The 24,520-nt window shown below is 37.4% G+C and overlaps 2 protein-coding genes across 3 annotated transcripts; one reads left to right on the forward strand and one right to left on the reverse strand.

Moving 5' to 3' along the window:
* The first annotated feature begins 864 nt into the window (after window positions 1–864).
* LOC145771881 (transcription factor CP2-like) lies at window positions 865–5,859 on the forward strand. Its single transcript, XM_082583633.1, has 2 exons — window positions 865–1,374; window positions 2,613–5,859. The coding sequence occupies exons 1-2, from the start codon at window positions 865–867 to the stop codon at window positions 3,666–3,668; spliced, it is 1,566 nt and encodes a 521-aa protein (XP_082439759.1). The 3' UTR covers window positions 3,669–5,859.
* A 1,695-nt stretch (window positions 5,860–7,554) lies between these two features.
* On the reverse strand, window positions 7,555–20,950 carry LOC145772059 (uncharacterized). Of its 2 annotated transcripts, none has more exons than XM_082583870.1 (9): window positions 20,681–20,950; window positions 20,201–20,337; window positions 19,222–19,436; window positions 18,206–18,843; window positions 17,962–18,011; window positions 17,288–17,395; window positions 15,075–15,187; window positions 14,613–14,725; window positions 7,555–9,649 (listed from the first exon to the last, which is right to left on the reverse strand). In XM_082583870.1, exons 1-9 carry the CDS (start codon window positions 20,933–20,935, stop codon window positions 9,377–9,379), a joined length of 1,902 nt encoding a protein of 633 aa, XP_082439996.1. In that variant the 5' UTR covers window positions 20,936–20,950; the 3' UTR covers window positions 7,555–9,376. The 2 variants fall into 2 exon arrangements, with proteins under 2 accessions (XP_082439996.1, XP_082439995.1); XM_082583869.1 differs by having other exon boundaries at window positions 17,962–18,026.
* Between the last annotated feature and the right edge of the window lie 3,570 nt (window positions 20,951–24,520).

Consider the following 24,520-nt stretch of genomic DNA (forward strand, 5'->3'; position numbering starts at 1 on the left):
TTCAAACGTCATAAGTCACATCAACATTTCAACGTATATGAGCAGTTCTAACATTTACAATTTACATAGTTTTAATTTTCGGATATGCTCTGCGTGAATAGTTTTACAAAGTGAATCCCAAATTTTGAAACCGTGCCTTAAAAAATAACAGAGATATCATTCCTAAAGCATAAGAAGAATCGACAGCCCCCCCCCCCCAAACTGAGCAAGACTCCAGGAGCCCAACCGCCTAAGGGTTAAAAGACTTGCAGAAAATGCTATCAACAATAATATGTTGACAAAACTAAAACAACAAGTGTAAATTCAGTACTATTGATAAGCTTTAACTGCAACTGTTGCCATTGTTGAAGAGTGGTTTAAAGTAAAAAGCAAGTTCATTCTCAAATGCCTTGCAAATTCAAGCCTAAGAAGCTACGACTACCATATACAGAAATCACAGCCACTGCATTCATCATTGTTTTAAGTATATATACTTTCTAATGTATCTGTTTAAAGGAGAAACTTGTGATAGAGAATTACTGCTGTGATTGGATAATATTGTTCAAAATATGGAAAATCTAAGACCTTGGACACTGGGCATTGAGACTAAACGTGATAAATACAAAATATTATGTATCTTGAATTGATGTTACAAAATTATAGATTTAATCTTGACATGCAGTAAGTAATAATTTTAATACATTTATGCTGTGCTTTTTCTGCATCTATCCCCTGTATTCTTTGTTGCATTCTCTATAACCACTAGTTTGATGCAATTTAATTAGAATATTTATTTTAGACTATCTTTTAAATATATACATTACTTTTCAGGATATCAACAGTCAACCAAAGGAAGAAATTTCATCTTGGGTTAAATTAGACGGGATGGAATCAGATTTAGTGAAAGATTTTGATAACAATTTAAGTGGGCTTGGGTTGGAACTTGGTGCAAATGCTTACAATATGAGTGAAGTTTTAAATCTACCGATTTTCAAACAAGAAAGCTTACTTGCCTCAAACCAAGGTTTACCACCTTTACAGTACATGCTTTGTGCACAGACTTCACCAGCCACAAAAGTGTATGAAGAAACTTTAACGTACTTAAACCAAGGACAATCGTATGAAATCAAGCTTAAAAAATTACGAGATATAGATGAACTGGGTGGGTCTAAGCTTGTAAAAAGTCAGCTAAGAGTCGTTTTTCATGATCGACGACTGCAGTACACAGAATACCAACAATTTCAAAGGTGGAAGTTCAATAGACCCGGAGATCGATTGTTGAACATCGACGTTCCCATGTCTGTAGGTGTCTTGCAACCTCATGAGCACCCAGACCAATTAAACCTCGTCGAATTTGTATGGGACATTGACAAGGAAGCATCAGTTTGTGTGCAGGTAGGGAGGAATAACCTTTATGATCGGTATTGCATATTTTGTGACTCACTTCAAAGCAACTAAATTTCAAAGCGTCAAAAATGCAATCATTGCATTGTGTTTAATAAACGCTGTGCAGTTAGGTTTAGTTTGTGAATGAGATTGCTACTCGCTTCTGCTTATCACAACTCTAAGCACAGCTTGTTCAGTTGTTGCAAGATCTAAATGATGCAAGACCGCAATAACACAAGGCTTAGTTATTTTTTGTGCCTGGGGTTTAGGTTGGTCACTTTCATCATTTCGAAATGACATGATTCACTGTTTGCCAGGTGGTGCCATGATATTGTCAAAATTTGCATTTTGTTTCGCTTTTTTAAGGCTGCTGCTATGTTATTGCAAGTATTATTTTTGGCTTTGATGGTCAGAAATAGAGTGAACCGTTATCTGATTTTAAAGTGGTTACACCACACGCTTTCAACAATAGGCGTACTATTTATTACACAAAATGCAAAACAAGAAACAACAGAAGTGCACACAATTCCATGACAAATTTTTAATGTTCTATTTCAAAATTGTATGAAATTCCTCTTGGGAATTCTCACATTGTTTTGAGAGACATTGATCGTTTTCAACAAAACAATTTGCGAATGCTTATACAACATGTATTTGGCTCTCACAACATTCAAATATCGATGCATTCGGTCTCTTGACATTTAGACCACCTCATAAAGACTTGCTCCAGATTTTAGATGGATTTCAACATTGTGTCCAACAAAATATTATAATGTTTTTCTTGTTAGTTTTTGTGGTTACCTTCCTAACATTACATTTTTGCCTTAGTTCCCAAATACCCTTGTGTCAGTATTTTTGCTGTATGAGATTCTTTATAATCAAAACTACTGAACTGCCAAACTTTAACATGTCTATTCACCAACTTCTACTTTAGTTAAATAGACTGAGAAGTTTTAAGTCCTGCTTTTCACAAACATAAGAAATGTAAGAGACGCTTTTGTGATTATTTTCTAATTACAATTGCTCTTTAGTGTTTTGCTTTTTAAATCTTCAATTAAATTTCATCAAAAATAAGGCTTTAATTGTAAATATAATATGTTGTGACACAATAATATATAATACTGCATCTGTTAGTTAACTATGTCTTATAAATTCTTTGTATAATGTTTATCACGCAAAATTAAGTATTAAAAAAGCTTGCAACTGCTTTGTAGCTGCCTGTGTTCTCAACCGCTTTGTATCTCCAGGTTCATTGCATCAGCACAGAATTCACAGCAAGAAAGCATGGAGGCGAGAAAGGAGTTCCATTTCGTATCCAGATTGATACCTATGCTCTTGATTCAAATGGGAACGCTGAAAGACACATTCACTCTGCTAGTTGTCAGATCAAGGTGTTTAAGCCTAAAGGAGCAGACCGGAAATTGAAAACGGACAAGGATAAAATGGAAAAACGGACAGCACAAGATAAATTAAAATATCAACCATCTTATGATTCGACTCTACTGAGTGAGTGTATGCCAAGTACAGTTGTAACAGAACAGTTTGATGACAGAGCACCTCAGAATCGAACCATGGAACAGATTTCGGAAATGGTTTCTGATTACCCGGTTGCTTCGACGAATAGCCATAACAATGGCTCACATTCTGAGAGAAGACCAAAAAGTTCTGTCAGTTATCTAGCAATTGAATCTCCATCTTCTTCCATTTCTCTCACAGAAAGCTCGACTCCAAGCAGATCTTATTCTCACCCTGCTGCTTCGTCGCTGCCTTCTCCTCCTCTCCCCTATGATGCACTTATTCCTTCAGCAACTGTTCCTCAAACACAGGAATGGTTACAACGTAATCGATTTTCCAGCTTTGCTAAAACCTTTGCTAGTTTCACCGGTGCAGATTTTCTCTCGTTATCGCGAGATGACATTACACAGATATGCGGCCATGCAGAAGGGATTCGGTTGTTCAACTCTCTACGTGCAAAAGCAGTCCAGCCAAGACTCACTTTATACCTTACGCCAGTGTCGCAGGAGACTGATGGCAACATTTCCATATACAAAGCTTTTTATCTTGACAGAACAACCGTAGGTGAACTCCTTGAAGCCGTAGGAAGGTGTCTGTTTGAGGAATATGACACTTCAAGTCAACATAGGATATCTCGAATTCTTTATCAACCCCGGTGCTCAAATATTCACGTTTTGGTGACAGACGAAGTAGTTAGCCAGATGAAGGACGAATCGTCCTTCACTGTCGCCATGCTTAAGAGCGAGAGTTCAGGCACATATCAAGTGATTCTCAAACCACAGTCATAAATTTCGATTTTGGTTCTCACTTGAATGCGACAAAATGCTAATTTGTATTAAGCTCTTGCTGAGCTTTTACAACCAATGTGAAGCAATTAGACTGCTTTTGAAAATTATATTTTATATGTCTCATGTGTTTGGTTGGTGGTGTGCACGTTTTTTAATTATTGTCTTTGGAATGTGTATAGTTTAAAGTGCTGTGTGTGTTTGTATCTGTTGCGGTTCTTAGTTGATGCCAATCAAATTCCAACTTCGGGCTTACTAAATTAATTTTTGAACATACACTTAACTTGAAGAACTAACATCATTCTTCCGGTTTTTGGTGAACTTCAAATGCCGACAGGTTTTGAAAAAAGTTCCTCAACGTTAATGTGGACATGTTAATCTTTTGTTGACAGATTTTCCAGTTCGCTTACTTGCTCCATAACACAATACAATTCTCTTTAGGCTGTCTTTGTCTCTGCAGATCAACTACAGAACTGTATTTTTACCAGAGCTTTCAGCGTACGCCTAAGTGTGTTAGAAAGATTTGCTTAAGATTCCTTCTACACTTTTTTTTTCAACCTTTAGACTGGACACACTGCATATAACCACATCCTACTACCACTACTACAGTATTATTTATATTCAACAATACTTAACAAAATTAAACTGAAGTTCAATTTAAGTGCAGCGACGTTTGCGATCTCGAGCGTCTATTTCTTTTTATTTGACCATAAATGTATCAGAGGACTGGGATCTTCTCGACTTTCTTCGAGCAAATAAATGACGTTGCTCACAGCTAAATCAAGACCTAGTTCTGACCCAGCTTGCAAAAGTGTTTCTTTTTACGTCGATTGAACGTTGGTAGACCTTGAATCTTTGTATCAAAACACACTTTGTAATCTGGGAAATGCGTTCACTATCAATAACCCACACAGCAAAATCCGTAATTTTTACATTGATTCAACGTCTGCCGACGTGTACCTGGTATTCTCACATTGGGTTCCACTGTTCTTTGGGAAGGTTTGCCTTCTAGAATTCTGCGATAATTTGGCTTGACGATAGCTTACATACAATTTCTTCTGCAGCTTGAAACTAACAGTTCGAGATACAACGTTGTTTTATTGCGATACCTTTTCTTGGGCGACTGGTGACACTTTTATAAAAAAAATTGACGAAATTCAAAAATATTCTATTGTAGCTTCGGTGCTATATCTTGTAGAATACGACGCTTCACTAACTTCGCTGCCTTTCAAATATCCACACTTTGCCTTAGGACGCAATCGCACACAAATGAGAACTTCAAAAGTGATTCGCAGACAAGCGACTATTAATTTGAGAAAGTTTCTTTGCACTGTTTAGCCCACTTGCGTCCATGCAAGCTTGGAAAGGTTTCTCTAAAAATTGCATTAAGAGCAGCATCGCTTTTTCTGTTCAGTTATTTTGATGAAAAGCTGTTCTGTGAACACCACTAAGAAAAATATACAAAAAAAACTTTTCAAGAAGTTATTATTTACTACTGGTAGTGTATATTTTTAGATGTCAAATTGGTTAGGTGTAGAATTGCTGACTTTCTACAAAGGTGTGTTATGTTTTTCTATGTTGTGCACACTTTTAGCATTCCTAAAATCAGTGTGATCCATGCCTTGTGTTGCTGTGCTGTTTAAATATTTCCAATTATGAAAAATAGCCTTTTGACTTGATGCAAGACATCAGAATTGCGTGTAAAATTTTCTGCTCTTGCTGCTGCTGTGATTTGTAGCTTATCGACTTTTGTATTTGCTGCTAGGTGGACGTTTGGAATGATTTTTTTACAAATCAAAGTTAATTCGAAACAAAATTATGCTGAAGGAATTTTGTTGTGAAGAAAAATATTTTGAATGTGTCTCACCAACGATTAGTGAACCTTTGACAAATTTGGCGCAAGTTTACACGTTTTAAACTGATGCTGCGTTGAATGCTTTCTGTGATTCTCGTGCGTTTCGAGCGCAAAACAGAATTACTTAGATTTTAAAACGAAGATATGACACCAAAAAGGCACCAGTCTTTCTTAAACCAGAACTTCATATCGTTTTGAGCAGTTCTGGTTTACTCAAAAAATTTGTTGATAAATTAGGTTCAACCAAGAAAAGCGTACCATCGTGGTTTGTAAACTATCAAGGTTTGAAGCCTTTATTTTCTCTCATTTCCTATCGTTGTTTCGATGTTATTCGTCATAAAATCTACTTCTAAAAGGAAGTTCTTGTTGCGTTTTGTATTAGTACACTATCAAACATCAGTTTGAATCATCCACGGTGAGCGAAGTGGTAGGCACTACCGAGCGAAGTTCATGTCATCGTCCAGTTAGATATTCCATTGCCATTTTGAAAAGCATCATTCAAAGATGTTCACCAATGATGCTAGTTCATTGGGTGATTGAATCTTTATCTTCGGACCGGGAAAGCTTTATCTTGGCAATTTCGCATACTTGTAGAAGCTAGGGACAGTAGTAGAAGCTTTGAACAAATGACCCGGTCACCGAGATTCGTAAGTGGAGTTTCCTCTTCTATGTGAATTATTTCATCCACTTGATGCCGCTGAATGGAGAGCAGTCCTTAGAATGCGTTGCTCAAGCGGACACTCCGAGGGTCAAACCAGCGCCGCTTGACGTTAAGTCGGGCGCGCAACCACTAAGCTATTGGGGCTGATGGCTTCGTAAGTTTAAGTCACTGGTTTTGCATGTTTATATCCTCGAGTTCGACAGGCCTGATTACCGAAATTGGTGGATTGAAGTTTCTGCTTTATGTGAATTGTTCTTTTCCCTATGTGGCTCTAAAGCTATCCTTGAAGTACGTTGCTCAAGCGCACACCCTGAGAGTCGAACCATCGTTTCTAGATGTTATCCGAGTGCGTAATCGGCGCGAAAGTTTTTAAATACTGTGCACTCTGTTTTCGATTGGAACAGCTTCGCCAAACAAGCACAGACAGATATACCGGTACTGTAATTTTGTTAGATAATTTTTCTTGAACAACACCAATTCTAACAGTTTGAAGACAAGTAGGCTACCATACGAATACGATGCTCTCGGGTAAGGTTACTGTGGTAACCCATTTATAAGAGATGGAAAAAAACAAGAAAAATCTTAATTGCCACAGCTTAACACTAGAACTCTCGATTTTGACATTAGCTGTACAGACGCATGACCGGATCCCTATGATTTGCTGTTTTAACACTGGTTCAGTTAGCGTTGCGTTAAATGACATGTTTCACATGCTACAAACTTTATTCCAAAAATATCAATGATGATTTGCGGTAAATCCAGTGTTTCATGTACGTGAACGAGAAGCCGGAAAACCAGATCATGTTGAAATCGCTGGAGTTCTTGGTAGGCTAAACTTTCCCCCCTGGAGTTTTCGTGTGAGTGTAGTGAACGACACCACTACGTGTTAGCACCGAAACTTTGAATTAGCGACAAGCAAAGGTATATTCAAGAAACAACGCAGACAACTTCTTGTGCCCCATGGTTTCAGTGCAGTCTACCAATAAATCACGGTGAGAAAGAACTTCAAAGGTGAAATGACATGACTTTGCCAAGGCTAATTGAGGTCGATTTTACAACTAGCGCACGCGTTGCATTGCTACGTTCAAATAGGCTATGTAGGTCATGCGCAATGGATGACAAAGAACACAAAAGGCTACTTGACGGTGTCTAGTCCAGGTCAACGCGACGGTACCCGGTCATTTGGTCGACAGGACGTTAGGTCGACAGAACGATTCATTTTAGGGTTAGTTAACTAACCTTAACCCTAAAATGAATCATTCTGTCGACCAAATGACCGGACACGAGCGACTGTCTCAAAAATAGAGCCTCTCGACCCTTCCACTGGCGAAGAAAGATTCATACAAAGAAGCTTTCCACTAAATTCAGTTCAAGTAATTCGCTTTAATGTGCAATCAACACTTTGAACTTGCCATAGCAGGCTCACGCCCAAAAGTAAAAGCTCATACATGAACATAAAAGTGATTATTGTCCAATGAACGAAACAGATACAAAACGCCAAAGTTTTATCGGCCCATTAGTTCAAAAAGTAAATGAATTACTGTACAAGGATTCCAAGTACAAACTGATGCAACGTAATAATGACATACAACATCATTGCTATACAGAATTGATAAGTACGGCATAACTGGAACAGAGAGAAATATCTTTATATACCAATCAAATTCTATAATAATAGTACTTATAGTAGACTACGCAATAAGCTCACACCACAATAACACATAATTCACAAGCATAGGGAAACGCTCAGTGCGAAAAACTAATATTGGTCATTTAGTCAGCGGTTCCCATAGCTAAAGGGGGTCTGGATAATGAAAACTTTCTCTTTTTATATATTTATTTACAGATTAAAAAGCCGCGTGTACGTTCCTCTAAAGTTATAAAATTTATGTTGAAACAAAAAATGGAACATTGAGTTAAGAGAGCATTTGTGGTGTAGGCTATACGATAAGACAAGGCTGTATCTCGTTTAGATGAGTGGCTCCCCATTTGCTTTGAAAAATCCTTTCACTCCCCGCGGAAACCTTGACCATAGCCCCCTACCTTCGTCTGTGCTGTGACACAAATCTAGCTATGCCACAGAATACATCCCTGCTATGAAATGTACTTCATCCAACAAAGTTACTATGCGAAAAGTCGGTTTTTGCTGGCTGTGATTTCCGTGAAACGAGAAAGTAAAAGCAATTTTTTTGTAATACAGTAGTAGTACAAACATCACATACCAAAACCTATTATCAACAGGATACCACAAACCTCTAAGCACTGCATGTGTAATTGTGTATAGGATAAATAAAAAACTAAAATGTAAATATTGCAGCAGAGTGACATTCCATAAATTCAAATTCCATCATTTCTATAATAATAATAAAAAAACAGTATGATACAGAACGCGAGGTCGTATCTCGGTTACATATTGCAGAGTTGAAAATAATTGTAAATTCAATTCACGAAAACATGAAGTAGAAGTGCACATGTGAAAGAAAAAAGGCAGCATTACCGTCGTGAGCGCAGCCAGAAAAATCAATCGTTTTTTACATTGATTCTAAATCTGCAGACGTTTGATTGTGAAAATTTTTGCCCTCGGACTGAAAAAGCTTCTTTGAGAGCTTAATCCCGATAGTTTCGAATAAATCACTGACGCAGGCCCGATAACCGAGATTGACAGAGTGAAGTTTCCGCTTGTTGAAGTGTTGTTGTCGAGGAATTATTCCATTTACTCGGTGCCGGTGAATAGAAAACTGTCTTTGGAATACACGTTCAAGTGCAAACCTCGTCAGTGTTTACACGAATTGCTATACAAACGTATCACGGAAAGAAAACTGCATCAACACGGACAATTCGCACGAAATTAAGGAAATAGTTAATGCGCTTGAGAACAAGAAAATGGCTTTTCCTGGCCAAGTAAAAGCTGTCAAGCTTACATCGCTTCAACTGAATTGGTGGCTTAGTTCTAAGATAAAACATCGCAAAAGAGCAGGAACGCTTGAAGATTACGGTAGAAGATGAGGTACGGTTAGCATGTCAAAATTCTCACCAACCTAGCTATGTATAAACGAGAAAGAATTGAATTTGACTCACAAAGCAATACTTTTATTGGCGGTAATTTTTTCGTAAAATTTTTCCTCTCTAGTTTCATGTGCACCATTCTGCATCTCATGTTCTGGACAAACGCTTTGCCTGCAGTGGTTTGCGTACCTACTTAAAAAGGCTCTTCACGGAGGCTCTTATGGAAGCTCCCAAAGAATCTAAAGACTCGCTGAGATTGACTGAAGAGCCTCTTGTAGAGCGTTGTGGGCTTGGTGTTCTTCTCTCTGCTAATGAGACATTCACTCGAGCTCTGGGGAGTTCTTCGTCTGATATTTCGACGTTATAATGTTCAATACTGTCGTCAACCAAAATCTCATCATCCACTGACTGGATTAGACTAGAAAAAACTGAATTTCCATCATGATGGTTTGATGACGAAGCCTGAAAAGAAATACAATAGCTTATATACAATGTTGGCGACACTTCTTTATCTAACCTACTTGAGCACTTTAAAACATTCAACGATCTTGCTACCTGCCAGGTCCATAAAATAAGACAACTGGGTATTTAGTAGGCCTACCCATTTGGATTTGTGGCTCCTTTACATGGTTTTCCCACTCTTCATTATGCTGAGGGGAACCACAAGTACAATAACACAGGAATTAAAGTTGAATTTGGAATTAACACCTCTCCCCTAATATAAGAGACAATGTTTGCAAAAGATTACAAAAAAGTATACACCAGATTGGCTTCCTTGTTTCAACGACCAAGTATAGCCATGGGTGCAACTAAAATTTTGAACAACATGAAGTGGAGGTTGCGACGAAATACAACGAGAGTGAAAATTCACGTTTAATAAGCATTTCCAGGCTGAGGGGTAATTTTCCATACATTTACTAAAGATGTGGCCTGCAACTGCATCTATTGATGCTAAGTCTTCAGGACAGCAGCATATGAGGGCGTTTACGCATTCGTGTTCTGAACATTAAACTGCAGTGCACTTTCTTTTCATTTTGTTGACGGTGTCAACCGAAATTGTCTCCAAAATTACCCAAAACTTAACATTTGATAAGGAACTACAGGAAGTAAACGCCGTCATTGTTGTCATAAGAAAGCTTTGTTGATCTTCGTGACGCAAAGGAAGTCGTAATAAAATGCTTTTTGGTCTTTTCTATAATTCCGAAGAAAATAATGTGGTGAAACATTAAGTACATAGGAAACATATAAGTACATTAAAGAATGATGCAAACGATAAAAGATCCACTTGCCGCGCCAATCAGAATCAAAATTCTACTCATCGAAACCGAAAGTTACTGGGATCCAAAAGAAACAACGTTGTCACACCCAATTTGCGCGATAACAAAAATAGAACGCAATTCCAGCTACAAAGTGACGACGCGTCATGATCACGTCTCCATACAGCGTCTTTAATTGGAATGTTCAATGAATGAATGCAAGCAGTAGATACGCAGCACCGTGGATAAAAAGGTCCCAGACAGAAAATCAGCCATTTTGTACAATAACTCAACGTCTGCTGACGTTGAATCAATGTACAAATGACTGATTTACTATTTGAGGTGTAGCCCCAGTTGAACATTAGGACAACAAGCTTGCAGTACATCAATAAATTTCTGACTCTACCTAGAGATGTAAACAAACGGTCGCCATAAACTCAGCAAGTGCTTAACTTGGCAACTTCATATCGGTTACTTTCAAGTCAGCAAATGAGATTTACGTGCTCATGTCGGACTTGCTTGGTCATCGCTTGTCAAACTCATTTTGCTGACTAGTGACATTCTAAGTTATGGCTTGCTCAGTTATTACTTGCTCAGTTTCATCATTTACCAACTTCAGCCACTTGCTCAAATGTTGCTTGCGCAGTTTACAACTGCTGACTTGTAGGAGACTCAAACAAACCACTCAATGATAGAGAAAGCTGGCTACCACTTTCTCATTAATACCGTGCGTCTAGTATAATGCCAACTTTATGTATATTTAAGTTCTTCAGCTCACGTATTTTTAGCACGTACATGCTTACGTTCTGCGTGTGAGCAAACCATATTTCAACGTCTCATCACGGTCCCTCAACGTAATAGCTGTGCATCAAAACTGTATCATTTCAGAAAACTGACGTGTAAATGAATACCGCACGGAGTTCAAAGCTTGGAAACATGGCTATGACGTATCAGTTATGTTTTGCATTTGTTGTAATATAGGTCATGACCTGAAGAGAAAGCACAGCAGCAAAGGCGTAACTCAGCACAAGCATAACAGCAACACGTTCTTACGCCAACTGCAACTGCCAACAGGGTTGCCACATCCAAAATAGCTTTGTCTGCCAAATGTTTCATAAAAAACGCCAAATTTGTGGAATTTGGCAGGAAAAACGCCAATGTCTGCCAACCGCACATTAGGAATTACGCGGCTTGATGGGCGTGCTTATATTGCTGTCTATTTAGGCTTGTTGTTCCATCGACTTTATGTTCCATTCCACCGACATGGTATCAAGACTAAAGGTCAAAGCTAACTTCTTAATTCAGAACTAAGGACGTTGAAACAAAGTGAAACGGGGCTGATTTTCTAGTTAAAAGTGCTTGCACGTCAGACAGGAAAATTTTTTTGCGGTCTGGGACTGTCGATGACATGGCCAGGCATTGTATTGATTATATTATCCTACCCGGATTTCTCGTTCAGCGTTCATTCACAACTTGGCAAAGTGCGCATATTCCAAGCAGTCTATCTATCGTCGCCGATAAAGATCTAGTTTTCTAAAAATAAACTTTCTGGAAAACAGCAAACCTTGTGTGATATTGTTATCGATTTGGAGTAGGTCTTGTCTAAATCTAAGAGTTACGACTACCGTATTACAAGGAAGAGAGAGGAATGCAATGAACCCTGTGGGATCCGTTCATGACCGACTTGGCAGTAACACGTCACTTTTATTGGTAATTATTTAGATATCAACCAAAAACTTTTCTGAAGCAACTTCTTCCAATAGGGGACTCACGCATTTACAAAGATAAAAGTATGGTATATGTCTATTTATAATACATACGCAACCCTTTCCAACATACGCATAAGAAAATTGAATAAAGCATAGGGTGGATAAAATTCCAGAGGAAATTGCTTTCCAAAATTCCCTAAAAACTCATACAGCAAAAATCCGTCATTTTTACATTGATCCAACGTCTGCAGACGTTGAACCCATGTAAAAAGTGGCACATTTTGCTGTATGGGTATTGACTGCCGGGTTGCAATATTACACAAAGGCCCAGCCACGGTAATAAGACAAAAGGCTAGCAGTTATAATAAACTATAATGAATGATCAAATTTTTCTGAACACAGGCTTTGTGCTTCTCAGCTAGAAAATCAATCTTAAAAAGGACTGATTTTCTGCCTGGGTTACAAGACCACACCAGTTTTGGGAAAGTGTTTTTTTTTAATCTTTCACCCCATGTCTAGCTGTTCACGCCACTTTACACTTTCATCATTCTATTGTGTTTGCAACAGCGCGGGTATCAAGCACACCACACCCATACGATGTTGAACTGGCCAACCGCACCAATAAGCCACCAACTCACCATGCATGATACCAACGTAAATTTACACGCTGGAATCGCTTTTGACTTTTTCTGGTTTGTTTTTAGTTCAAAAAATTTGGACATTTTTTTCATCATAATAATATAATAGAATACACCGCCTACCAATGTTGCAGTGTTTCGCTCTATTTTTAAGAAAGTTGAAGCTACCTTGTAGTCAAACTGCGATTGGTTTATTGTTGCTATGACAACTGGAAGGATTAGGAAGAAAAGTTGAGGGTTAGAATTTATTAAATCTCGTTAAAACAACATCAAGTGATGTTATGTTAACATTTTTACCAAATGGCAAATAGAACCGCGTTGGTACAGGCCACGCATTTCCTTCACCCAATACCACATAGTACCACCAGCTACGACTTCCGCCGTTGTGTTGACTTGCAAAAAGCACTAGTGTTTTCTCAGTCCAATCGATTCATGCGCAGACGCAAACTGCATCACGCGGAATGCACTGATTATATTACGACAAAGTGAAACAAATTTTTCTATTCTAGATAAAAAAAAAAACTGAGGGTTGTCTGAGTACATATTCAAAAAACTTCAACCAGCTGAAGTATGTTGATAAGGCATGCGATGAAATGGAAATTCCAATACAGAATAAGGAACTTCCAAAATACAGAAAGGAAAGAAAATTCTATGCATCTCTTACACTTGCTCATTTTAATATTGTTTGAAATCAAAGTCCAATGAAAAAGTTTAAAATTACCTCCGACATTGAATAAGACTGTTCACCAGGCATTTAGTTAAATGACATGATGCGTTCTACTGGTGCAAATCAAGCTGAACTATCACAAGATGTATAAAGTGACAATCTGCTTTTACTCCGACGTTTCGTCAATCAGACACGACTTCTTCAGGGGGTTTGGTCAAGTAGTGACTATCTCGTCGTGTCTGATTGACGAAACATCGGAATAAAAGCAGACTGTCACTTTATACATCTTGTGATAGTTTAGCTTAGTTTCCACCAGTAGAACGCATCACGTTATTTAATTTTCTCTGACATTTATAATTTCAATATCATGGAATGAAACCTTTGGTGATATTTCTTGACAGTAATCTTTCTACAGTAGCTTTAAACAATTCAAAGTCTATGTTGGCCTTGCGCTGATAGCCGGGAAGAACACTCTTTCTTCACAATTCTAACTCTCTTGAGGCATTTTTTGTTTTTAGAATGAAAGTATGGAACAGGTGTGGAATATGGAGAAGAAAATTCCGTGTGATATAAAAAAAACTATTGCATTGCACGGTGGCGCACCTTGTATGTCGCATACATGCACAGTAGTGCACTCTCTTACTCCACAAACAAGAAAAGCAAGCGGCAATGACTTGAGTTTGTATGATAGTGGATGCTTTTACTATATTTACTAAAATCTGATAGACGGAGTTCCGTAAACATTCACATTTTTATACCACACGGTAGCCCAAGCGTCTCCGTTGTAACTTTGGAAGTGAGAGTTTGATAGCTAGCTTGATTTTCAAAAATATATTTCCAAGAAAAAATTTAAAAAAATAAATAAAGTCAGACTTCATTCACTTGAATCTCGATTATGGGGATTTCCCTCCATCAGAAACAAATTGGTTTTCGAAGAAATGGAATCTTGTATCTAAGTGAACCCAGACAGCAAATCAATCATTTTTAGATTGATTCAACGTCTGCAGGTGTTGAGTTAACATAAAAAATGATTGATTTGTAGTCTGGGAAGGAGGGTTATCGTTGCAATGCATAACCCATCGCGCAGAACTCCACATTTTACGTTGATTTAACATATGTAGCGCATTTTGTCAACATAGAACAAGATCAACTTACTGGAAGAACTCGGTTTTTCCTGGAATTGTTTGGGGCAAGTGCAGAGTTGTTATTGGACGAAGAACGGGGGATAGAACCAGTGGTTTCCCGCTTGTTTAAGTCACGTGACCTCTCTGGCAACAGAAAAAATGTTCGAATCAAAACGTAAATCTTCGTGAACGGTTGAAATGAATGCGTTTTGGCGTATAGCTGATGAAAAACATATTTTCAAGAAGTACCTAAAGGGGCAGTTATTGGAAAAACATTTTTTTTAATTTGGTTAAGTCAGACTGACATTAATTATCTTTACACTAAAAAGTCTCTTCAAAGCACTTTGATTGTTATTTGCAACTCGGCTTTAACGGTTATTGTGAAGTCACTTGGACGTTTGTTCACGTTAAACTAATGTACCGTAATTAAAGTTAATTTGCTTGCAAGAAAACAATGGGCAGCAGTAGTTTTAACCACCACAGCTATCCTCACCCGGAAATGACGTGTCAGACTGGAATTGCATTGTGGGCAAAGCAGTTTGATTGAAGGAATTACCCGACTCTGAGCTATCATCCCCTTCTGTGGGCTGCCTCAATCCTGTCGAACTGAGAAAAAATGAATCGAAATTTTATGCTAAAGCTATTCCTGTGAAGCCATGACAAAGACGCAATGCTACCACACTTTCCCCAAGCTTCAGCGCCCAGACTATTGTACGCTACACAATATTTATATTTGGCTGCAACTTAAAGCATGATGACAGGGAAAATAATTGATTGCTGCCATTATTATTCGTCGGTTGGCATAGTAATCATAAACTGACATACTGCATGTACATTATAGTATGTCAGTCACGTGCACACTCATAATAATATGTACAATCGATAAGAACATGGTAGAAAAACAAAAGATTTTTAGGTTAACTTCGTGAACAATTTTACCCAACAGTGGGTTTACATAATATTTGTTTGTAAGGCATAGCCCACTCATATAGGATATGCGCGACGAAGCAAACGTCAGTTTGTAAGAGAAGTGAAAGACTTTGTCACTTGAGTATCCATTTACCAGAATTACAAAAACTACCCGTGATGTTCAAGAGAAAAGGGGATGTGAGAAGTTGCAGTGCATATAGAGGTGTAAAACTACTAGAGCATGGAATGAAAATTGTGGAGCGAATACTAGAAAAGAGGTTGAGAACATTGGTGAAATTAAATGATATGCAGTTTGGATTTATGCCAGGAAAAGGTACAGTGGATGCTCTGTTTATATTGAGAAGAATGCAGGAGGAATACCGAGAGAAGCAGAGAAAACTATATATGTGTTTCGTCGACTTAGAAAAGGCATTTGACAGAGTACCAAGGAAAGTGATGGAGTGGGCAATGAGGAAAAGAGGTATACCGGAGGTAATAGTGAGAGCTGTGATGTCTATGTATGAGGATGCAAGAACAAAAGTGAGAGTTGGATCAAATTATTCAAACGAGTTTTTTGTGAAGGTTGGTGTACACCAAGGATCAGTTTTGTCACCTCTGATATTTGCTATTGTGGTTGACGTTGTAACTGAAGGAGTGAGGGAGGGCTTATTGAGTGAAATTTTGTATGCAGACGACCTGGTCTTGACAAGTAATAGTATGGAGGGACTGGAGAGAAAGTTTGAGAAATGGAAAGAAGCATTTGAAACTAAGGGTATGAAGGTGAATCTTGAAAAAACAAAAGTGATGGTGAGTGGAGCAGAAGGAACAGTTGTTGAGAGCAAAGTAGATCCCTGTGGAATATGTGGCAAGAGAGTGATGAGAAATTCAATGCAATGCAAGGAATGTGGAAAGTGGGTACATGCAAGATGTGCTAATGTCAAGAGAGCCGCAACAAGATTGGCAAAGTGTTTTGTTTGTGGGAAATGCAGTAAAGGAAGGAATGAAGTGGAAGGCCATGATGATGAGTTCTGCCATGGCATCGAAACAGTGACAGACTTCTGTTATCTGGGTGATCGGATAAATGGAAGTGGTGGATGTGAAGCAGCGGTGACAACAAGGGCAAGATTGGGCTGGGCAAAGTTCAGGGAATGTGGGGAAATGTTGTATGGCAGAAAATTCTCACTAAGGATGAAAGGGAAAGTATATCGGAGCTGTGTGCGGCCTGCAATGCTATATGGTAGCGAGACATGGATATTGAGAGAGAGTGAACTGGCAATCCTGAGAAGAACGGAAAGGTCAATGGTGAGAGCAATGTGTGGGGTGAAAACGAGAAGGGAAAAAAGGACTGAAGAATTGTTGGATATGCTAGAGATGAGAGAGACCATAGACCAACTGGCAAGGGCAAATGGAGTAAGATGGTATGGACATGTGATAAGGAGGGAGGAAGGAAGTTTTCTTAGAAAGGCACTAGATATAAAGGTGGATGGGAAGAGGAAACGCGGTCGTCCAAGAAGAACGTGGAAACAACAAGTGAAGGATGAATTTAAAAAAGTCGGACTGAAGGAGGAAGATGCAAGGGACAGGGTGAAATGGAGAAAAGGGATTAAAACAATTGCTGCGCGGAAACAATCGGCCACCTCCACTAGTGGGGAACAAACCGACGATGGATTATGATGATGATGATGACGAATGAAATATAAACAGCAAATCTTAATCAATGCATTCAAGTTAGTGATAAACATATGGAGTTAGTCTTTCAAAAATCTTTACAACTTATATAAGTTTTAAAAGGCTCACTTTCTGGTAACGCTGATCATTCTTACAACTCCATCGACCTGTGCAGGACTTGGTATATTCTCTGTGTGTTCCTGGGGGGTTCGAATTGATGTCATGGGACTTCTGCCACTAAACACAATCTGAATTAATCACTACATCTTGTTATATTTGCAGACAAGTTTTTCGGTTCTTTAGCATTGCAAGTGAAGTGACTAACATTGACAACTATGGGAACTTTTTGTCAAAGTATGTTACCAACTGATGTATATAACTAAACAGCAAATGACTGATTTTGCTGTCTGGGTAATTACAATAAATAGCTAACTACACTTGTGTAATAAACTACAGTGACAAACATATCAATACATGCAAAGTGGGTATGAACAAAAACACTGCAAAAGTACACTGTGGTGTATCAACTAAATTTAGAAGGCTCGATAGAAGAAAATTTAATATAAATGTGACTGCTTGGTTTGAGTGTATTAAACCTTTAGTGCGGCAATGTAACCATTGCAAATACTATCATATCAAAAATGAATATTAAAAAGAAGCTTTTTATTAATTACAGCACAAAACAGGTTGAGGACTTAATGATTAATGAATTCATTAAATACCACGCTTGAAATTATGCATGAACAATGATGAATTATGCAAACGTTCTATCAGGTTATTTTACCATCGCATTCAAGCGGTACCTGTTCGCTTGTTCGGATAAAATTGGATGATCGTCGTTGTCTTCTGCCGCCTTTAAACAATATAACTATATATCAATAAAACAAACATCTTTTTTTCTTTAGTGCAAAATTGATTTTAAACCTATTCTAGATTAGAAAAAGAAAACTTTACTGTACCATAGCCTAGCTTTTAGTGTTGAAGTCAAATAAACAATGAAAATGTAATTAATAAAAGTAAATAAATAAATACAAATTTAATTGAAACCTCTCTATTACGAGCAAGATCTGCGCCATTCTTTGTCTTTTTGCTGAAAATTGGTTTCTTTTTTAAGGCTGAGCAAGATGCGGAGTATAAATCTGAAGATGAAGAGCTTGGAGAATTGCTCCCAAGACTGGAAAACGACCGTTCCTGTGATGAAGGCAAATATTCCGAAGATCTTTCAGGTAATGCAAAACCCACATTGGGTCTTTCTTGCATTGCACACGATTGTTCAAAAGTTGAAGACAAACTCTGCAACTTGCTTTGAGAAGATATGTTAGTTGAAAGTGTGAGATCTTGTACTGGTGGAAAAGAAGTGACAGGCACATTTTCCGATGATTGTGAAGACAGACTGGGAGTTTCAAATGGCATAGGAGCATCATGTATCGCTAGTTTATATTCATGGGAAACTTGGGGATGCGAAGACTCTTGTTCAGAAGATTTTGATGAGGAATAGTCCACAGAGGATCTGAAGGACTCCGGTGGATATCGAGATGCAGATGGCTCGCATGATGCTTCGGTGCATGTGGTAGGATTGCTTTCAATTCCGCAAGGCTGATGTGGTGTGCTTGGAAAAGAGGATGAAGAAAGTGAAGAGGACTTTTTTAGGTTAGAACTCGTTGATGATTGACCAAAAATAGGACCTAAAAAATATTTTTTTTGTAAATAATCATACAGAAGAAACATGCCATTGGCATTAAACACGATACCTCGTTATTCCATCAAGCAAACATAGCGATCAAAATCTGTTTTAGCTAAACACTAAATACATTACGTCAGGCATTTTTAATTTACAAGATATTCAAATTGCAACAACTACAAACTCTAAAATTGAAACGAACTGGTCTTACATTCATGCTATTTACTGATTAAAGATCATGTTAATTTTAGATCCGAAAACGTTTACACTTATTATTTTGTTCTTTCATCATAGTAAATGTCGTCTTTTTGCTTGCTTTTTTTTTAATATAATTATAAATGTAGGTAATCTAAGATTAATAACTTATACCATTACAGCACACCTTGAAAGGCTCTCAACAACCTTGTCTTGAAATACCGCTCAGATAAGCATATTGGTGATATCGTTCTCAGGTCCAAAGGTAATTCATTTACTTTCAGTGAGCTATCCATAGCCACAATAATTAAACGACCAGTGTATTGCTTGCTTTCATCCTCTAACATGTTTTCAATGGCCATATCAGCTTTGAATGTTATCCAAAAGTTGTCCATAAACTGCCTGACAATATTAGCTGAGGTCACAGATCAGTACCATTAGTGCTAATAGCAAAACTATGATGAAATAAAACAATATGACCGAGACAGAAAAATCCATTATTTTTACATTGATTCAACCAGGGATGTGAAGTCGAGTAAAAATTATATGACTCCAACTCCTCCTCGGCCAGCATTTATAAGGGTTGCCAGATTTTTTTAGGGTTTTGTCATTTTTCATTATTGAAATTGAAATGGCAACTTTTCCAAAACCGGCAAGCGCAAACACTCCTATTTTCTGCTAAATTTTAAGAGCGTAATACAGAAAACAAGAAAAATTATTTTGAAAACAGATTGTAACAAAAATTTTTATTGTTTATCGTTTTGTATCAAATCAAGACGAAGTCAGCCCTTTTTTGATCACTTTGACTCTGGACTTGCCAAATTGTTCCGTTTACACACAGGGTCTTAGATTCAATGTCTGCTGACAAATTTTGTTTTTTGGGAAAATATTACCAGTTAGGTATGCCATAACAATAAATTTAATTTGTCATACAGTGAGTATTTACACTTCTATCACTGACAGCTTCTATCACATCTCTTGATTTGTAGAATAACCCTACACAATCAACTAAATTTTAAATAAAAAACTCAGAAACACAATCGATGATGCAAAAATGAAATATATATAATACAGAAAGTTACTAAAAAATTCTACTAATAGACAATTTCAAACAAATTTTATGAATTAATTTAGGAATTTCAAACTTCCCACACTTAATCACCTACCTTGATACAACTATACATGTATATCTGCATTGTTTTAAGGCATTAGCAAAGAACTTAGTAGCAGGTATTCCAGGAGAAGTATCTCTGTTAATATCCAGAATGCTCAAATTCAGTGGTTCAATTTCTTTCAAAAGACTCTGCAACATGTAAAAACATTTTTTTTCTTATAAACAAAATGGCCTTCAAGTGTTTATGCATCAAGTCCATGATCAGAAGGAAGATATGACATGAAGGCATGTGCATGGCAGGTGTCAACATGATGGTCATCATGGCATTTCGGTCTAAAGAATTATTGTGAAATGTCATCTGCATTTATGTTTGCCAATATGGGATGGGCCATTGGATCAAGGAGTAAAATCAGGACAAGCCGTTCTCAAATAACAGCATCTGCTGAGTCCACACATGCAGTCATGCACACATCACGTCAACGCATGAATAGTTTTAACACATGCAAGAATTCAATGTGCTTTGTATATCTACCTGAGCATTGTAGAAATCTCGAACAGGATCATATACTAAAAACACATCACGTGAGTATTGGCTATTGCTGCAATATTTTGCACTTGTCGTAGTAGAAACATCATTTTCTGGTTTAGAGATTCCATATAGTTCATCAGCAGGGATTGTGGGGTGTGAGTACGATGAATCCTTTTTAAAATCCTCTTCTGAGGTATTTGAAAATGATTCGTCTTTTGAAAAACTGTTTATAGAAGTATTTTCAGCCATCACAGACATTATCTTAACACAACAGCAAAAGTTTATTGACCTAAAAAACAAAATTCGTTCATGCTCATATATTGAATCACTAACATTTTAAACAGCTCATACATGATATCAATGTTACTTGCTAAAACATCTTGCACTATTCGTAAATTTGTTGGCTTAAATAAGCAAAAATAGAGAAAAATCATAAATTTAATCAAGAAATTGCATTTTATATGAATTCCAAAGAAAAGCAGCATGCGCCTTCTGATGCTCCGTGGCTATCAAAACATGTTCTCTTTGTGAATGTAATAGAAAAATTATACTATCTAAAGAAGTTGTCACAAGGAAAAAAAAATTCACTTCCAATCTTCCAAGTGACAGTAACGCATTTGAACTAAAGTCAAAACCTTGGCACAAGCTGTTGCGCCAATAATAAATGAGTTGAATAGTTTTTCATATTTGCAAAGTGCACTTGGAGATTATGAAAGCAAAGATAGCAAAAGGAAAGTTGTACATTGATTGTCGAGTTTAGTGGTTTAAAAAATGTCATGAAAATGTTTTCAACACCCTTTGACATTGATGTGAATTGTCAAGTCAATGTCAACACACGTCCAAAAGGAATATGTTGCATTGCAAGGCTTTTCTCTGAAAGCTAAATTTTTGTCGAAAAAAGTTTTTTGAATTTTACAAAGTACCGGTATGCTTATTAATACTAGTATATACTACAAAGAAGATTTTAAATTAACTAATAATTTAATTTGTTTAAAAGCACTTATATTGGCGTGCCTTTTTTCCAACATGAAGTTTTGTAAGTTTATGATACATATTAAAGCAAACTTTCAAATGGACAATACTACTCTCCGCAAAATAGCATCAAGTACGAAACTAAATATTACAAATATTTAACAGAAAAATACCTTTAGATTTTATGCCTTTACCCGAAAATTCACATTGAAATATGGGAGTTGGTATAGAAGTTCCCCCTCCCCCTTTGGTAACTCATGACAAAAACAGGACTTGACCAAACAGGTGAAACTACTTTACCTTTGCTTTACTATTCACACACTTCAATACACATGTTTTGGTCAATTCCTCTAAAGTTGTCATGAGCTACAGTGAAGCAAGATTAGCTGACAAATCTTATACATAGTAGCCAAAATTTTTACACTAAAGTGAAGTGGAGTAAAAACTTGACCAAATGAAACTTTTCAGTAAATGAGTAGGCTACCGTATGATGTTATTTAAGAATCATATATGATCTACAACAGTTTAGGGCTTCAACAATTGCTACTTCAAATTATCAATTATTTACACAAATCCTAGACTCACTGTAAAAAATTTCATAAGCTTATGCAGCGGCATTTTTATTACCGTATAGAAGCTAAAGCTAAAAAACCTGATAGTTAAAATGTGCTGTGTCTGACTGACTTGCAATGATTTTTTACAAGCAGTGACTGTGACTCTTTGATAATAATAATATATAATGCTTGGTTTTATACAGCGCTGTATCCATCGCAGAATGCGTTGCTCCTCAGCGCTTTACAAAGCAGACAGTGTCCATGCAGCCTAAGAGTTCATCATCAAAGAACACTTATGAAGTTGCTAAGGTCTTAACGGTGTGTTCTCTTAGACTTGATGGAGTATATATTATAAACGTAAACAAACCATTGTGAGTGACAACACTAACGTTTAGCAGGCCTACATTTAAGCTTCCCAAAACAACATGCCTCACCATTTCAAGTCATTTATGATTTTACCAAATAACTTACAGCTCTTTCGTTGCCATCCTGTTGTGCTGATAGACACTCAATTTGTATGTACTTTTTGTTTGTTTATCGCCAGCAAAACAATAAAGTGAACTGAACTTTCAATTGTTCACTATGGCAGCACTAACGCCAGTATTGCCAGATTATTCTTGCAATTCTCAGTTGCACTCTTATTTCTCAGCTGACTTTCATGCCAAAGACGCTAATCAAATGCTTAATTATTTAACTTATTTTGCAAAAATTTAAATTTAAATCTAACAAAATTTAAACAGTAGGCGGTGGTTAAAAGGCAGATTCAAATGCGCTCACCAAAACCATGACCAAAGGAAACTTAGCAAACATGCAAACATGCATAAAACAAACATCAGTGGCGTAGGTAGGGAATGTGCCGCCCGGGGCGGATTCAGATTTTGCCGCCCGGGGCAAATTCAGATTTTGCCGCCCCTTCAAGAAAAAGCATGTGAAAATGAAATGCATTTTTTTATCAGCACTGCAATACACAACGTGCTTTTTTTAATTTGCGGTGTAAAGTCAGACGAACGTACCATTATAATTTCGTAATCTAAATGCGAAAGCACAAAAACTGCTACAGATTTAAAATGATCAATTTACAGTGATGTACGCGCATACAAAAAATATTGACGCCGTCAGCGTAAATGCAAAACCATACGCCGTATGCGTCAACGTAACTTGTAAAAAAAGTTGGCGGCGTCAGCGCATACACTAGCGTACCGTAAACTCATTTTGTTTGCTTTGTGCCAAACATTCACACGGTATAAACCACTCGAAACAAACAAGTTTTATTTTGAATTTCCACGAAGAAACACAAGCATCTGAAAGTGTTCATCTGACATTTTGCTGTGTTTTGGTTCCAATCTGTCTTTGCCCATTGCAAACATTCTTTCAACTGCAGCGCTGGAAGGTATTGGCGTGTTGTAGCGAAAAAAATACATTAAAAAGTATGCGTTAATGGTTAACGCTATGCGCTAAAAAACTACGAAAACTATACGGCGTAGCCTCAAGCGACAACTATCCAAAAAAAAGTGGCCGCAAGCGTTAGCGTAAACAAAAAGTCTACGCCGCAGACTGCGGCGTAGGCTATACGTACATCTCTGGTATTGAGTAATGATAGCCTACAAGTGTCCGGTATACAAAGAAGAGCATCATGCTATGTTATAATAATGTAACTTACTGTCAAGCCTGCGGCCATGGCCGCTAAGTAGTGCTTGAATGACCGCCGATGCTACCTCCTCAATCGACCAAGTTTGGCCGCCGGTCTCTTCTAGCCAATTATTTAATTTCGCAATAGAATGATCGTTGATTCACTGTCGAAAATATGTAGTATCAAAGAGTGACGTAAAATTAGGTCAGCGCGTCATAATCGCCACTGTTGCATTGTGCTGGAATATTAATTTGGTATTGATGGAATATATCCATCTGCGATCATCAGCGCTGTAAGTCTTGTTTAACAAAGTCTTACTCCGAAGTGCTAATTTACATCGGCTGGCAATATTGTCGTTTTTATGTCGATTCGATGTTGTCGGACATTGAATCGTTAATGTTAAAAAGGAGAACTAGGTTAGTAGGCATCCGAGGGGAAAACATTTTTTGATCATATTTTGAAAAATTATGCTTTTTTTAGTACCGGTAATGTCTTTCACATCATTGAAATACTTATCTTATTACCTTGCCGTCATGGTCAACATATGTCGAACATTGGTTTTCGTTGTTAAAAAGAATTCTAGGGGAGTGGCGAACTTCTTTTAAATCAGCCACATTGAAGAAACTCGTGCTAGCGTCGTTAGATGGTCCCGCAGTACTGGATTACAATCCCAATAAAGCAGTCATT

The sequence above is a fragment of the Aplidium turbinatum genome, chromosome 6 (genome assembly GCF_918807975.1).
Source record: "Aplidium turbinatum chromosome 6, kaAplTurb1.1, whole genome shotgun sequence".
In the NCBI taxonomy this organism is placed as follows: Eukaryota; Metazoa; Chordata; class Ascidiacea; order Aplousobranchia; family Polyclinidae; genus Aplidium; species Aplidium turbinatum.

Bases quoted from the DNA above. Each gene is read 5' to 3' on its own strand.
- LOC145771881 (XM_082583633.1), top strand. From the start codon at position 865: ATGGAATCAGATTTAGTGAAAGATTTTGATAACAATTTAAGTGGGCTT. The intron at 1,375-2,612 runs GTAGGGAGGAAT...TTGTATCTCCAG, and splicing joins AAGCATCAGTTTGTGTGCAG to GTTCATTGCATCAGCACAGA.
- LOC145772059 (XM_082583869.1), bottom strand. From the start codon at position 20,935: ATGTCTGTGATGGCTGAAAATACTTCTATAAACAGTTTTTCAAAAGAC. The intron at 20,338-20,680 runs GTAGATATACAA...TACATGTTGCAG, and splicing joins GAGATTTCTACAATGCTCAG to AGTCTTTTGAAAGAAATTGA. The intron at 15,188-17,287 runs GTGAGCCTTTTA...ATTTTTTCTCAG, and splicing joins ATGATCAGCGTTACCAGAAA to TTCGACAGGATTGAGGCAGC.